At 35.6% G+C, this 17,877-nt stretch overlaps 1 protein-coding gene across 2 annotated transcripts in view; it reads right to left on the reverse strand.

The window, feature by feature from the left end:
* Positions 1 to 17,877, reverse strand: part of LOC132141053 (death-associated protein kinase 1-like) — an 83,530-nt gene that overhangs the window by 14,207 nt on the left and 51,446 nt on the right. For both annotated transcript variants that reach the window (XM_059550211.1, XM_059550212.1), the window contains 11 exons: positions 17,074 to 17,226; positions 14,443 to 14,488; positions 14,264 to 14,353; positions 13,721 to 13,813; positions 8,912 to 9,031; positions 8,150 to 8,248; positions 7,554 to 7,652; positions 6,703 to 6,801; positions 4,494 to 4,691; positions 4,088 to 4,285; positions 1,780 to 1,878 (listed from right to left, as the gene is read on the reverse strand). In XM_059550211.1, the coding sequence (XP_059406194.1) occupies positions 1,780 to 1,878; positions 4,088 to 4,285; positions 4,494 to 4,691; positions 6,703 to 6,801; positions 7,554 to 7,652; positions 8,150 to 8,248; positions 8,912 to 9,031; positions 13,721 to 13,813; positions 14,264 to 14,353; positions 14,443 to 14,488; positions 17,074 to 17,226 (1,294 nt within the window). The remainder of the gene's footprint in view (positions 1 to 1,779; positions 1,879 to 4,087; positions 4,286 to 4,493; positions 4,692 to 6,702; positions 6,802 to 7,553; positions 7,653 to 8,149; positions 8,249 to 8,911; positions 9,032 to 13,720; positions 13,814 to 14,263; positions 14,354 to 14,442; positions 14,489 to 17,073; positions 17,227 to 17,877) is intronic.

Raw genomic sequence — 17,877 nt, forward strand, 5'->3', positions numbered from 1 at the left:
TTCATCAAATACTCTTTAAAAAAATGTAGGACAGTTTTACAAAAATATTAAGAAGAACAACTGTTTTCACCATTGATAATAATAAAATAATTATTGAGCACAAAATCAGCATATAAAATGATTTCTGAAAAATCATGTGACTGGAAAAATGGCTTTGCCATAACATTAATAAATTACTTTTTAAAATATATTGAAATAGCATAAAAATAGAAATATAGCTATTTTTACTGCATTTCTGATCAAATAAATGCAGCATTGGTAATCATATGAGAAACGTCTAAAAATTGCTTATATTTTAGAATAAAGTCCCATTTCTTAACTTCAGTTAACACATTAGCTAACATTTACAATGGGCAATACATTTGTTACGATATTTATTAATCTGTTAATAAAACACAACTGTACATTGTTAGCCTGGGCCCCATAAATAACAGTAAATTCTTATTTTAATAATGCAACATTTCATAAATGTTGAAATTAACATTAAGAAGTATTTTTCACTGTCAGCTCATGTAATGTAGTAAATTAGCGCAGTGATGTAGTTAAATCATCTTACCAACCTCACACATTTGAATGGTAACATATAGCCTGAAAAAAAAAAGTAAGGTGCAAAACAAAGTGTGAAAGCCACATTAATCAATGGCGTACTATATGTGGATGCCATATTTTTCTTTCTCAAGCCGCTGACCCATAAGCCTCTGGCAATGAATTATGGATTCTCTAAATTCCTGTGTGCTGTAACATGCATTGTGCATCAACCACTATACAATATTAACACAGAGGAGGAGCGCTTTGAGATGGTGTTGAGGCAAGGGGTGTGAGCAAGGGCCAGCCGAGGGGAAGGATGTTGGGGTTATTGATTGAAAACATACATTGTTTAGGATGAGTAGGTCGGGGGTTCATTGGGGCATGCTGTCCCTCAACGCTGCTGAAATAATGATTCTCCACTGGTACATTTTTATTCAAAACCTTCACTCTGGCAAAGTACATTTTAATGCACTAGGCTAATAACCTTCAGTAGAAGATACATCTTTATATTACAGACCAAAGAAATGCACAAATATCACATATATAAATCCTGACAAACACATTTTAAGACTCAGAATGAGTCAGATTAAAAATCAGTGACTCAAAGGAGGGACACTCACACAATCACATAAGATCATACAAACCGACAGAAACCAACAAACGTTCTACAGGAGAGGCTCTATATGAGACAAGACACAGCTGACTGAAAGATTAAAGACTAAGGACAGAATTGTAATCTAGGCTGTCGTGAATGATAAATGAACACTTATTTAAAGAGATAAAGAGACTGCAATTTGATTAATGTGCTATGAGAGGGTAGGACACCGGCTCAGTGCCAAACCTCAGTATCTAACACTAAAAGAAGACCGCAGCCAAACTAAACAACAAAAACCTTTGGAGAGCATGTGAAACATATGTTACTATTCTGTATACACACACACACACACACACACACACACACACACACACACACACACACACACACATATATATATATAATATAATATATATATAATAGACAGCATCTATCTATATGTATCTGAATAGTGTGAATAGTGTGTTGTAGTGTGAATCTACAATTTTCATAGTCATGAAAATAAAGAAAACTATTTGAATGAGAAGGTGTGTCCAAACTTTTGGTCTGTACTGTGTATATCTATATATATCTATATCTATATATATATATATAAAATACCGTTACAAATGATATATTACTTATTCACATCAAACCCCTGATGGTATTGAACTTACATTAGCGATGGCTTCAGTGTTGGCTCCTGTAACACAGAGATGACGCACCACCTCCAGACCACCGTTACTAGCTGCCACGTGAAGAGGTGTTCTCCCAAACTACAGACAAATAGAAAGCACACATCCATTAACACTCTCTCTGAGAATTATTCATCGCAAATCGAAACTAGAAAAGAAAATTGTTCAAGTGTATTACAGTGCAGAATGCTTATGATTCAATTTCATATTAATATAATTCAGTTCCTCTTGACCGGTACAGCCCTCAGTTAGAAGGAACTCAAATCGTCTTCCAGTTGTAATGGAAGTGCCATTTAAAAATTTCACACAGAATTAACAATCATGCATAACTGATATGTAAAAAATTCAAGAAAATTGCAACCAAATAAATGGGGTCACTTAAGGGGATTTTAAAGGGTTAGTTCATCCGAGAATGAAAATTTGTCCATGTTCTACTCACTTTTGAATTATCCTAGGTGTGTGTGACTTTTCTTCTTTCAAAATAATCCAATCGAAGTTATATTCAAAAAATGGTCCTTGCTCTTCCAATTCTTTCAATGGGGTAAGCAGGTGTTTGTTGTCAAAAGTTCAGAAGATGTGAAATAAAGTGCACGAATCGATAATAAAATGTGCCTCACACGGCTCCGGGGGGTGAATAAAGTCCTCCTGTACCAATTCCATGCATATTTTTAATATAAATATCCAGATTTCAAACATAATAAACACTTTTTTCTCTCACTTCTGCTGACTGTGGGGAACCGGAAGACGTGCAGGTGGATGTCATAGTACATCAGCGCTGCGTGGTTAGTGACGAGTGCGGAGAGAGAACAAAACAAAACACTGGTCACGAATTAGAAGCACAAAAAGAGGAATTGTAAAGAAAAACGTCAGAGGATTTTGAAATAAGCCAAGAGGAGACGTCGAAATAAGCCTTTGCTCCTACATTTCCCAGAGGTGTGTCCTACACATACGTCTTTCATCTTCCACCTGCACGTCTTCTGTGTCCCAGAGTAAGCAGATGTTAGAAAAAAAGTGTTTTCTACATTTGAAATCTGGATATTTATCTTACAAAAATGCATGGATTCGTTACAGGCGGCCTTTATTCACCCCCCGGAGCTGTGTGAGGGACTTTTATTACAAAGGTGTCTCTTTATTTCACATCTACTGAACTGTTGACAACAAACACCCGCTTACCCCCATTAAAAGACTTGGAAGAGCAAGGACAATTTTTTATATAATTCCGATTGGATTATTCTGAAAGAGTGTGAGCAGAACATGGATTTTCATTCTTGGGTGAACTAACCCTCGAAGAACTGAAAAAGCAGTGGATGATGATTCAAGACAAAAAAGTGCACACATTAATACTTGAATAAGATAAAGGTAAAAACTAGTATATAATGGTTTCTGAAATGACTGGAGAAAAAAATCCCTTTGGGACCAAAACTATGTTTATAGAATATATATCCTTAGATTTTTCTTTAACTGCAAAGATGTGGAAGCTTAAAGATTTTAGTTTGTTACAAGTCAAAAGTAATTGCTTTAGTATGGAAAAACATTCAAAGACCTGTCCTTTCACAGTAGAACCAAAGAGATGACTTATAACCTTGCTCTTGAAAAATAAAAATTAACATATGTAACTAGAGTTGAAATATGTACAATTTGTTAATAGGTAGGTAAAGTTGTGATGACTGTAATTTGAAATTAGACATAAAATTATTTATATTGTATTTTATATTATAAGGGTATTTTATCATACACCATTCAAACTGTATATATATATATATATTTATAAATGTGTTCATTTGTTTCACAATTTCTTTCTTTAATACTATTGTTATGTTTACTTTTAGTGCTTTCATGATAATTGTATTCTGTAATGGTATCATGGGGGAGTTTGAAAAAAGAAAAACTGGCATATAGGATAACATCAGGGTTATTCCAATTAACAAACTATTAAAACATGTTAACTGAAATAAAGCTGAAATAAAATAAAATATTAGATAAAAAAAAAACTATAAACTAAAATAACTGAAATATGTTTGAGCTGAAGCTCTAAAATTGCTGACTGGAAATAAATGAAAATTTCAATTGAAATATAAACATAATCCTTAAACAGCAATATTTTAAAACAAAATACGAATAAAACTGACAAAAGCATGAGACGTAGTTAAAAATTTAACTACAAAAAGAAAAAAATTAAATGGTGAAAAAAATACAACATATAAATAAAAATATAAAAAACAAATAATAAAAAAAAAAAAAAAATGAAAGCACACATTTATTGGATATACCAATTCTGTTTGAAACTCACTTTGTTGGGAATATCCAGATTGGCTTTAGCCGCACAGATCTGCATGACCACAGGCATGTTGCCGTCCTTGCAGGCGATGTGAAGGGGTGTGTTGCCGTGGCGGTCCTGGTGGTCCACATAACAGTGATGGCTGAGCAGACACTTCATCACTTCAATCTGACATCTCCTCACTGCCAAATGCAGAGCAATGTGACCGTCCTGAAATACACAGATGCAACAAACCATGATCAAGGGTGAAGGGTAATCAATAATTGTTTTGAATGACAATCTACCAGTGTATACAACAAAAACAGCATGCATCAGAAGAAACAGAAAAAGGTGTTTTAATATGAAAAAAAATAACAATAAAACACCCAACACCACTTCAGTTGTTAATGGTTAATATTTAATAAGTGTCTGTCCTCACCTTATCAGCAGAGTCCAAGTCCGCCCCATGCTCCAGCAGACACTCCACGATGTCCTTGAAGCCGCGGGCAGAAGCGGTGAGTAACGGGCTCTCCCCCTCACGATTCCGGGCGTTCACATCGCAGCCAGCCTCGCACAAGGCTCTGGCCACCGCAGAGTAACCGTGCCAGGCTGCACAGTGGAGAGGTGTCTCCTGCTCCTGTGGAGGCATGAAAACAGTCTTTGGCATTCAGACCAAGAGCTCATAAATAACCTTGAACACATGGAGCTAACAAAACAACATTAGTCTGTGTCAAGGCCGTTTCATGTGACGAATTGCTCTTAATTAGCTGCGACCCTGACACCTCCAATGAATGTGTCTGCCTCCTGGGATGGCGTGTGAATGTTGGTTTTCTTTTGCAATTTTGGCTTTCAGAGCAGGATATTAAAATAAACGCAAAAGTAGGATGGTAACCTAATATTGTGATCATGGCAAAAGTAACCACTATAAAATGATTTGTGTAATACTATTAAATAATAATTTGGTTGTGCACAATATTGATTGCTGTTGTAATAATTTAACTCACACATTATCCTAAAATGATTTTCTTTATTGCATTTCTCTTGAGTGGTGCTTCAGGCTCATTTATTTAAGGTACAGCATGTTTTTAAGGGTGACTCCTTCCTGAAATCTATCAACTAGGACACTTTTGCTTAAGTGGCAGGAGAGCACTCATGCAACTTCAGCACTCGCAAAACCATTTATTACACTTACATTTCCCACTGTCATCAAAGATTAAGCATTTTCTTTTATAAAAGAAAAGTCGAAAGCATTCAAATTTAGGGATTGGTGGGATTTTCTATAAGAAGTCTCATGCTCACTAAGGCTGAATTTACTTTTAATATTATCATAGTTTAAATGTCTGTTTATTTCTGTGATGGCAAAGATGAATTTTCAGCAGCCATTACTCCAGTCTTCAGTGTCACATCCTTCAGAAATCATTCTAATATGCAGTTTTTTTTGATGATTAAAAAGTTTAAAAGAACAGTGCTTGTTTTAAACGGAAATACTTATATCACTATAAATGTCTTTACCATCACTTTTAAACAATTTAATGCATCGTTACAAAAATAATCTTACTGGCTACTGTAGTGTCTATTGAAAACTACTTTAAAGTACCCCTATTATGGATTTTTGAAAATGACCTTTCTTGCAGTGTGTAACACAGCTCTACAAGAATGAAAACATCCTGCAAAGTTTTAAATCTGAAAGTGCACCATGTATAAAGTTACTGTCTCTCAAAAGAAAGAGTCGACTTTGAATCATTGAAGCGAGTCATTTTTAAAATGAATCCCGAGCCATTTCATGTTGACATCAACATGACATCAACATGAAACATTAGCATATTGCCCACCCACTTGTTGGTCTTTTCAATGAAAGTGTTTTTTTGACCTTGCATGCATGTCAACCTGTTGTTGAGGACTCCCAAAACCAAAATATGAACCTTTCATTACCCATAATGGGGCATTTTAAAATAATTATGAATTGTGTAATAATAATAATAATAAAAAGATACACTTAATTTCTTCATCATTAAAAATAGTACTTCATGTGGACTCACATGAGATGAAGACTCAGAAGGCTAATAAGATTAGCTTTATTTACATGCCTCATGGGGGCAGACGTCTCATGACTGATGAAACAACTGAGGTCACATGACCAACCCAACACTACTCTTTTTATATCTGTAATTACCCTTTAAATGTAGGGTGATGAAGTATCATGCCTGCATGAACAGGGTGTGGCGAGATATGCAAATACATACACTGACAGTCAGGTAGGACAGTGTATTGTAATCATAATCCTTTGAACCAAGCAATATGATTGGATGAACATTTTAAGGTTCTATGCCTTCCTCAGACAATATAAACATATAAATTCATTTAGACCACTTAGGTTTCTAATTGCTATCATGATGTGAAAAGACTTTTAAGTAGTGTAAAAAAAAAAAAAAACAATTCTTGAAATAAACCACGTACCCTGCCTTTAATCGGTCATCTATTAAATTCAATTACTGTTAATATCGCATTTGCAAAATGGTAACTAAACTTTTGTGTGATTCGGCAACCACAAAGCTAAGTGTCATATTAGTCCACAGAGGCTTGGACTGTTCAGTGTGGTGTAGATCAGTTTGCGTGTGTGTGTGTGTGTGTCTGTGTTTGATACCTACCCGGTCCACTAGGTCAGGGTTGGCATGGATGCTGCAAAGGTATTGGACTACATCCACATTACCATAACGAGCTGCCACATGCAGAGCCGTTTCTCCAGACTAGAACAGAACGTCAAACATTACTCCCATCACACACTGACGTCTGCCCATAATTCAATGATGAGCAGGCACTTTATTAATGCGATTACGCTTTGATGATCTGAACAAAAAAAATGCAATGACCATGTGTTTGTGTACATCAGGGAAACTATCAAAACTGCTGAACAAGAAACAGCGAAGAACTTCAGTAAAGGAACTGGAAAGGCTGCGTTAACAGAATGTGACCAGTTCAAAGGAGAAATCTTTGTGTGCTGAGAACTGCCAAAACCCTTCCCAAATCAGCTTTGCTCTGGACTTCCTCCTGGAAACAGTTCAGGCTGAGGCGGACGTTTAAAGATCTTGCTTTACACCCATAATGAGGAAGCTGCGGACACGCCAAGTGTGATTCTATATGGCACTCCCGAAAAACCCAACAACACTTTACCCCGCCGATTCACTTTACTGACTGCAATTCACTGACTAGTGAGGCAGTCAACAATTATTTCATACAACGGCAAACCTCAGGCCAGCGAGTAACCATAGCAACTGCAAATTACCAATGGGAAGTAGATAGGCGCGTGAACTCAGTAGGAAAGGTTTTCTGGAAAAAAAAAGTACCGGATTGCCGGATGGGGAAAGCCTTTGAAAAATCGAATCTGTCCTCTCCCTGGGGTTGGGACTGTTGAGTGTGTGTGTGTGTGTGTGTGTGTGTGAGAGAGAGAGAGAGAGAGAGAGAGAGAGAGTGAGAGAGAAATGGAGAAAGATGGAGGCACCTTATCTTGGATGTCCAGAGGGCACTTCTTTTCATGCAAGAATTTCAAGGTCCCCACATGACCATGTCGGGCGGCGTAGTAGATAGCATTGGCTCCAGTCTGAGGAAAAGAATGGCATGTTGTGTGTAACTGTACGTATTTTCAGCCGTTAAGGTGTCTATCATGTCCAAATTTACCATTTAAACTCTGTTAAAACTACTAGTGAAACATATCCAGTGTCTTCCTCTAAGTGTGGTGTTGATACAGTTTTTTTAATTAAATAAAATTTTTTGTTTTTTTTATTAAATTAAAACTTTTACATAATACATAAATACATATTAAAATAGAAAATACTAAATTGCAATATTTAGTGTAATATATTACATACTACATTATGTATTGATATATTATATCCGTTCAATATTTAAATTGAAATATTATTTCACAATATTACAGTTTTTTATTTTACTTTGATCTAATAAATTTAGTCTTGGTGAGCATAAGACATAAAAAAAATAAAAATAGAAAAAATAAACAAAATTCACACCAACCACAAACTTTTGAATAGTACATTATTTTCTTGCACATTAATTATCTGAGAGAATGGAGTACAACACCTTATCAAAGGCTTGAATCTCCGCTCCTTTTTTCATTAGCACATCAATGATCTGGACGTTTCCACAGCCCGCAGCAATCAGGAGCGGAGGGGTTCCATGCTGAAATATGTACACACACGTACACACACACACACACACACACACACACACACACACACACACACACACACACACACACACACACACACACACACACAGGAATCATTTTACTGAATATAACAAGCCATTAATAGCGTCTCATACCATTCAACAGCAGCTTTAATTAAATCTATAATTGTGAGTCAGCATGATCATGCCAATTCAAATTAGCCTGATTCTTTTTTTTATTGTTTGCACAGCAGTTTTAATTGGCGAAGAGCATTTCGTAATTTTGATTAATAAAAATTGTTCAATAAAAATGTCTCTAAAATGTATCTTGTTTCAATATTTTTTACCGGACAAAACTATAGCTGATTACTGATTGAGACTTTTTTTTGCAGTGTTTCCTTGCAAATTTATGAAATGTTTATAGCATAATAATGGCAATTATTCCTCAAGTCTCTTTCATTCCATTCAAAATTCCCCTATACAAAGCACAGGCTCACACAAATGGGATGAGACATGGTCCAGTGACTGTTTCTCAGTCACTCGCTGCACATCTCAGTGTCACCGCTCGCTGAAAACAACAGTCAACTCAGGTTGGCCACTGATCACTTAGGCAGAAAACAAAAGCATGATTGTCATCCCCACATCACCTCTATGAGTCTTGCGTTGTCTTCTTACCTTGTTAGGTTGATTAATATCATAGCTGGTCAGAGATCCAAGCAGGTGTTTTAGACCTGGAACATTGTCGTCGTTGATTGCATGGATTATAGCCTTCATAACAAATGAGTCCTCCTCATCCTGTCAAAAAAACTAAATCAATGAATCTAAAAATACCTTTATGATTAACAGACCAAAACACATACTACAAGTACACATTGCATTTATCAGAATGATACAATAACATTCAAAAATTTCATGGTCAGTATGATTGTTTTGCATTTCATTTATTCCACAACAATGCATTACACTGATCAAATGTGAAGGTAAAGACTTTTATAACCTTACAAAGGATTTGTATTTCAAATAAATGCTGTTTTATGGAACATTCTATTCATCAAAGAATTTTTGACAAAAACTGTATCAAAAGCTTCTTTAATATTAATAATATTAAGCATGTAAAAATATTACAATTTAAACAGTTTGAGATACACCATCAACAAATCAAATGTTGAAATATATTAAATAGAAAACAGTTTTTTTTTCAAAACGGTATTTTTAATCAAATAAATGCAGCCTCTATGAGCCTGAAAAACTTCTTTCAAAATCTCCTTACCGACCCCCAGTGCTTAATTTGTAAATTGCGAGGTACCGGAACATAGTGGGGCAACGTATCCGGCACGTGATTACAGAAGGGAGAGGTAATGGAGCACTCGCGCAACAACATTGATGGACCAGTTTAAGTGATTAAGAGCGTGCATCAATTGCTTTTATAGAGTCTGTAAGGTCATGAATAACATGGAAATGCCATGCGATTTTAAAACAACAATTTACAGGCCTAAAAACTTTTCAGAGGGGGACTATGTGTCGCATGCTTTTAATAAAAGTTTTAACGAGGGAAATTCCTGCATTTATTCAACATAGCTTGTAGGTTTGAATAATAAAATAAATCCACACAAAGTCTAAGATTAAATCAGTCATTTGAATCCATGAACTCTCTCAGAGCGCGCTTCTCATCAGCGCATCAGTGACATGCACGATGCGATACAAGACTCACTCGCATTTCAGGACAGCTGACAGAACTGTCACTTGACTAATCGGGCATTGTTGCATTGTCACAAAAATGTATAATAATTCGCACACCTTTTTAAAAATTTTAAGCCATTTGGTACTCACGCGCTCCAAAGGCTGTATTAGGGGCCGTTCACATATCGCGTCTTTTGCGCACTCAAGTTCGTTATTTCCAATGTAGGCGCGATATGCACGTTCATAATGGAAGCGGCGCGATCGCGACGCGGTCTGCACCACAATACATCTGCACCACATCTCAACTTTTCAGAATGCCGCAAGCGCACCGCGGCTCATGTGAACCAACCAATCAGCTTCATCCTTTCCCGTAACAACTTTGAAAGCTCAGCCAAGATGAAGGAACAGCTAACCATAGCTATATATGGATTGCCATTTTGTAATAAATTTAGTAGCAGAGCTACTGCAAGCAATTTTTAGTGCTGCAAATTCATTTATCCTCTGCTGAAATTTCCACGTCATGGAGAGAGCAGGTCATGGTTGCTTAGCAACAGCAGACGCCTCTGGAGCGCAACTGCCTGAGCGCTTTGGAAAAAAGGAGAAAGCGGCGTGCCTAGCGTTTTCCACGCGTTTTTAGGCGCGATATGTGAACGGCCCCTTACGTGCCCTCACAGTCACATCCAAAGTTTGTGCGTATAAAGCTGACTCGTGAGTATTATATAACAGTTATTTTCCGTAGTTTGTCGAGTTTAAGCAAACAAATACAAACAATATGATGTCTGATGGGTGTTGACAAATAAAACAGTTTCATGCCACAATCTACTAAAATACAGGGGGAAAAAGAAAGAATAGGGGGAACAAATCAATAATTAAACTATACTGCATCATCAGTGTTGGTGTTGTATCAGACGCTTGCAATTAACATCAGGCAGCAGGCATATGGTGAATGAGGAGATCTGTGTTTCATCCACATCCGATGAAAGTGCAGCGCATTATATGCCATTATCACCTTTTACGGGTTAGGATATAACGTTTATTTATTTTTTTGCTGTTTAATACACTTGGCCAAAATCTCATGATTAAGCACTTATGCACAGGATATTTTAAACATACAAAAGTATATTGGCTAGATGGCAAAAAAACTACACACAAAAACAATAGCCTTTACAGACACAATGTTTGAGTAAAGAAATGCTGTACTATTCAAAGTTATTTGTTTACCCTTGCTTTGCGAATAAGCGGCGATCTGTCTCCTTCACGCTGTGCGCGCTCGTCAATCTGAGTGGAGGCGGGGTGAAGTGACGAGGTTTCGCGAGAACTTGAGGATCCAATGGCGTTACGAAGTTTTACAAGCTCCTTTAAATACTTATCATTGGTTAAATATTTCTAAAACCCTGTGATTAAAATAATAATAACGAAATATAATAGAGTTATGAATTTTGGATAGTTTTTCACAGCACATATCTGGCTATTCTCTTTCTGCCATACTGAAACGCCGCCCCTGGAGGAGGGGGGTCCGCCAAAATGAGGTGTCAGATCGGATTTCGGAGGTGCCGGATCCGGATCCGGCTTGTTCCGGCACAAATTAAGCCCTGCCGACCCCAAACATTTGAACAGATTCAAGTTTTAGGTTTTAGGTCAAATTAATGTATAAATTATTTGAACGATTGATTTCTGTATAGATTTGGAATTTTTAGTGGACAGATTTAGTAAAGATTTTTGACATTAATATACTTCCATAGATCAGGCCGAGTAACAAGTAAGAATTAAACCTAATAATGTGAGCTACAGAGTTTCAACATGTCTCTTGAACAGCTCTGACTTGATCTTTTTATGAATAAAAACAAGCACAGCTGTGATAAAAATCAGATGGAAAAACTGTCAACATGACAGTATTTAGGCTACTATTCAATAAGCTTTAGAAGGGAAAAACAACAGCAAGCATCCTTTGACAGTCAAACTTGTATGCTCAGTAGTACTACAGTTGGTCTTATCAGCAGATACACAGCGTGAAGTCCTAATCCTATTGAATAATGCACACGAGGGGTGGAGAAGAGACCACACTTTCTCTTCACTGCTCGACTGCTGCTTTGTGTGCTATGTGACCCAGCCACCTCCGAACAGCATCTAACAGTTCCGACGTGTGGGACAAAACACTCAAATACACAGCTATATGGAAACTGGACTGGCCGTGGAGGAAGAAAAGAGAAAAAGAGAGTATGTGTGCATGTGTCTAATGAAGGAGTGTACAGGAATATCACCCACATACACGTCTCATACTAGACGAGTGCATCCAAATCCACAGAACGCACTCTTGAACACATTCTACAAACAGCCAGAGGCTTCTAAAGAATGCGATGCTGGAGACACTCATGGAGCGTAAAACATGACTGTCATTTTATGTAACCTTTAGGTGATTTGTGTGGAAACTTTTTCTACAAATATTGTGGAAAGACCATGACGCAGTTATGGTATCAGATGACAAAACCATGCACTTAACAATATATAATATGGTTCTGACAGCCATATTCATTTGAAATGGAATTTAAAAAGAATTTCAAGGTATTTTCTCAATTTTAAAGAAAAACCTGCACGTTAAAATCATTCACTTCTTTGTGTTCAGTAAGATTGTGTAATGTTTTTGAAAGAATAAACAATATAAAACAGCAATATTGTGAAACATTATTATTCTGTCTAAAAAAATGGTCCTTTATTTCTTTGATGCAAAGCTGAATTTTCAACAGCCATTACTACAGTCTTCCGTGTCACATCCTTCAGAAATATGCTTAAGAAATATTTGCTGCTTAAGAAATATTTATTTTTTATTATCAATGTAGAAAATGATTCATTAATGAATAGAACATTCTAAAAGAACAGAGCAGCATTTATTTGAAACAGAGATTTGTGTAACATTTTAAAAGTCTTTGCTGTCACTTTTGATCAATTTAATGCATTTTTACTGAATAAAAGTATATATATTTTTTTCAAACAAACAAAAACACTTTTGAATCGTAACATATAGATGGATTTTTAGAATGATAAAGGATGTCACATCTTGATTATTGTTGCTGAAACACTTCCTGTGTGAAACACCCATTTCCTGTTCACAAAGAAACCCCAAATTTCTCACAGATTTAGGTTCACTATAAAGATTAAGTGCATTATTTCTTAAGGTTACAGTATTATCATAATGCAGGTAATGTTAAAAAAACATTTGAAGTTAAATGATCACCTCAGGTGAGGTAAAAACATTTGTTTTATGGCAATGTGTGACATGTAAGAAGCAGGTAAAAAGAGAGATAGTAAGCTGTAAAGTTTAGATAACAATTTATGTAGCACTACGGCAATAACACTTAACTCTTCAGGCTTATCACACATCACTAAGCAAATATCTGGCCAGTATTAAGACCATGCAAAACCCCACATGGCTGTACGAGTGTCAGTGAATGTGCTCGTATTCGGTTGGATGAGACATCTGACTTCATGGCAAGCTTCAATATAAACTTTCACTTCAATCGGCAATCATGCGTGTTAATGTGTTAAACAGTAATCATTCCAAAACCCGAGTAGTTTATTATTGTCCTAGTAAATATTGTGTGGAGTTGCCTTGCATGTGTGTGTCAGCCTCTACTCTAAGGTGTGTGAGAAGCTCATTAGATCGGTTCATCTCATAAATACAGAGCACAAATTTTGGAGATCTCCCTCATTTTCTCAAATCCTTATGACAAGCTTTTTTAAAGGTGTAACACATGAATGCAATCTTAATACGTTTTTTGAATGATGACTTTAACTGTGAACCCTTACCAGTGTGTCATCACTGCGTGCCACACTCATATTGCTCCTAGACAGGAAGGAGCGGGAGAGCCGGTTACACAGAGAGATGAGACGCACCGATTGCTAAGGAAGTCAGACAAAACAAACAATATTAAAGGAGAGATGGTATTGGTGACACATTCTATAGAATTTGTAACAGGCTTTTTATCTAAAGCATCAGAGAGCGATTCAAACTCCTCTCAATAGATTCAATGATATTTCAACTCTTCAAATTATGTTATTCGACTGTTATTCATTTTTATGACACAAGCTTAATTCTGCGATTGAGGGCACTGTAACTTTATGCGGGCTTCTTTATCGTTTCATAGCTACAAGGGTTTGTTTTGGGTGCTTTTAACAACGTGTGTGGAAATAGCATGACTTGTTGGCGTGGCACATAATGCTGATTCCTCAGAAAACACTACTGAGAGCACAACACTGCTCACACTTTATGTCAATAAAACTTGGTGTCAAATATCTGAATGTTGAACATTTAAACAGGAAGCAGTCAAAAGTCAAATAAAAAAAAAGCACCTTCCACTTTCTTCTGGCTGCAAACTTCTTAAATTTCTCCATATTCACTGCCGATTCCTTACGACTCAGTGCCTGCTGTGTGTCCTTTGGCTTAAAAGAAGACATTCGTACTTTTAGCCAAGTGTTAAGATGATAACGTGCTTGATAACTGTTTCATATGTAGTGGTTGTTGGACAAACCTTGATCCAGGGGTGTTGAAGACTGTCAAGGATTGTCATTCTTTTTCTGTAAACATGAAAACATAATTTTCACATGTGATATTTACTTATTTCAACATACAGAAAGTAATGAACATAGGCAGGCAGTTTATGAACCTCTCATTATTTAATTTAAAACAACAAGCTCCTACAAATGAGCACCTAAAAAAGTTAAAGTTCAAGTTCTTTTATTCAGCAATGAATTTATTACAGACACACACACAAAAAAAAAAAATCACATCCACAAAAAAAACAAAAACAAACATTAAATGCTGAATCGGAGCATGAAGAAGACATAGTCTTATGATTTCCTGCACCTTTTTTACAATAATCTGATCTGGCACTGAACAGATGGCTCGCCGTTTTTTACTTTTTTAAAAAAAAAAAATTATTATTATTTTTTTTTTTTTCTATGTCAATATTACTTCACATCTAGATAACTGACAATTTCAAATTTGTCAAACACTGGTTTTTATATTTCACTGCCTTCATATTTTCCAAGTAAATTGTTTTTATACATTTTTTTTTTAATTGAACAATCATGTTACATGATTTTTTAACAATGTCCAAAGAATTCCATAAACTGATCCCAATTACAAGAAACCCTTTTTGTTTTTGTGAGGTGCCTGAATATGGTACACAAAAATTGCCTTTTCTTCTGTTGTTACTGTCTATGATTAACTTAAATTTGTTTAGAATATGTATTGGCACCAAATTATTTTTCACTCTCCACATAATTTGTATTATTTTAAATTTGACCAAATCATTAAATTTCAAGGTCTGTAATTTTAAAAACAGTTTATTTGTGTGGTCTCGTAAACCTTTTTGAGTCACAATTCTTATTGCTTTCTCCTGAAGTAAGAACAGCCTTTCTGTATAACTGGTGCATGCATTACCCCATACTTCGATAAACAATGTTAAATATGGAACAATTAAGGTTGAGTATAGAAGCTGCAATGAAGCTTCATCCAATACATGTTTAACGTTATAAAGAATACCAATATTTTTACTAACTTTACATTTGATATGATCGATATGAGGCTTCGAGCTAAGATTGCTGTCTAGGATAATTCCCCCCAAAAAAAAAAAAAGAAAATCTGTCCCAGTCTTAAACACATTTGTATCATCAGCAAACAACAACAAAAAATCATGTATTTGGAAGCCTCAAATATATCATTAATAAATAATAAAAAAAGTTTAGGGCCAATTACGGAACCCTGGGGAATTCCACATACAAAAGTTTTGCATTCCGAGGTCTGGTTTTTAAATTGAACATATTGGCTTCTATTACTTAAATAACTTTCAAGCCATTTATATGTCTGACCCCTTAATCCATAGTATTGTAGTTTTGTCTACAGTAGGTTATGGTTAACAGAATCGAACGCTTTCTGTAAGTCCAGAAATACACTTACAAGATACTGTTTTTTGTCCATTGCAGAAAGAATTTCTTCAGTTAAATGAATTAATGCAACGGCTGTTGATCTACTGGATCGGAATCCATATTGATAATCAAAAAGTAAATTATTTTTTTCCAAAAATATATCTATTTTTCTATTATTTTAGAAAACTGTGAAAGTATTGAAACAGGTCGATAATTATTAAACTGATGTTTATCACCCTTTTTAAAAATAGGTATTATCTTCGCAGTCTTCATCTTTTGAGGAAAAACACCTGAACTAAAAGAAAGATTGAAAATATGAGTAAGAGGTTGAAGTATGCAATCTATAGTTTTTTTTATTATACTCATGTCTATTCCATCACCATCACAGGAAGTTTTATTTTTACACTTTCTCACAATATCTAAAATTTCAGTTTCGGTGACTTCATTAAGAAACATTGACTGTACGATTCTACTACCTCCTGTCGCACCATTACACCAAGCTACATGCTTGGATTTTCACAATATTAGGTCCGACATTGACAAAGAAGGAATTCAAAACAATCTTTGGAGTAAACAAGAAGGGATTCAGTACACAAATCAAAAGATATTTATCACAGTGCGCATTGCGGAACACACAGAAGGAATTATGAGATTGTACTCTGGAATGTTGCATATCAGCTTTCGTGACAATGTTGAGACCTAAACAGCATTTATGCTGAGAATAAAGAATTTTAGTGAACTTGTTATGCAGAACTAGTTTTAGTTCTCTTTTAAATATCATCAGAAGTAAATGAGGTCAGTGTAGATAAAGACTAAATGAGAGCAGTCAAAACGCAGAGAAGCAACTTGGTAGACCGATATGGAACCAAAACAGGAATTATTAATGTCTCCACATTCATGTGCAAAGCACCTGTTCTTGTTTGTTGACACAACCCACTTCCTCAGTTACTTAGTTAATAAGTGACATGATTTGGGGCGAACGTTCTTCGCAGGTTTCAATATAACCAAAGAAAATCAGTTAACAAATAGTTTAATTATATTTAATAGTATTTCTAAATAATAAAAAAACTATATAAATAGTGAAAAAAATAAAATAACAATAATACAATCAAATATTATTTAAGCCAGTTGGTTTCTAAAAAGGAACTGCTCAATAAAAGAAACAACTAAGGACAAAGGTGAACCCTACCAAACCACCTCAAACCATAACAAGCTTCTTCAGAGGTTCTTACTTTGGATCTTTGAGCAGTAACCGTGTAATGAAGTCTTTGGCCAAAGCACTGGTGTTGCTGAAGAATTCCTCATCAAACTCGTAGTCCACAGCTGACACATTGGCAAGTGTCTCCTGCTTATTTTCACCCAGGAAAGGTGAGGCACCACTAAGTCTGAAGATACAGAGAAGAAAAAAGACCATTTTATCTCCCATTTACTGGACGTGAAGGTCTTCAATGGAGCAGCATTCAACAAAGTTTACTATTTAACAAGCTCAAATCCATTTTTTCTTTTGTGATAAAAAACAGTTATAGAACAGAGTAACATTGGGTTTCAAATAACTCTCTTTCCACTATTATAATCAAAACTTAATTGCTGTTGCTAATTAAAAATCTGCAGTGATAAATCTTTGCATAGCCTTTAGAAACACTGTCAGGAGAAATTTTATTAATTGTAAAGTTACAGCTGTTCTAAATTCACACTGCCAATTAATAGCATTCTCTATGGGTTAGAAGCGGTCTCACAAAATGTAAAAAAAAAGAAAAGAAAGGTGGAATAGGAATGCTAGAAGACTGTGATTAGATATGACAAAGGTGTGTGATATCTACCCGATGTGAAGCTCTATTTTTATTTGCCTATGATGAAAGGGGAGTGTAAGGAACAACCCTGAGATAGACATTGAACTTTTCAGCTCTCTTTGGACTACTAATATTAGCACAAGTTGATGGACAGATAGTGATGAACACATAGAATAGAGAAGAAAAGAGAAAAAGAATAGACTTTTTTGGATCAGACGTGGCTCTTACAATCCTAAAAGTAGGCTT

The sequence above is a fragment of the Carassius carassius genome, chromosome 5, assembly GCF_963082965.1.
Source record: "Carassius carassius chromosome 5, fCarCar2.1, whole genome shotgun sequence".
NCBI lineage: Eukaryota > Metazoa > Chordata > Actinopteri > Cypriniformes > Cyprinidae > Carassius > Carassius carassius.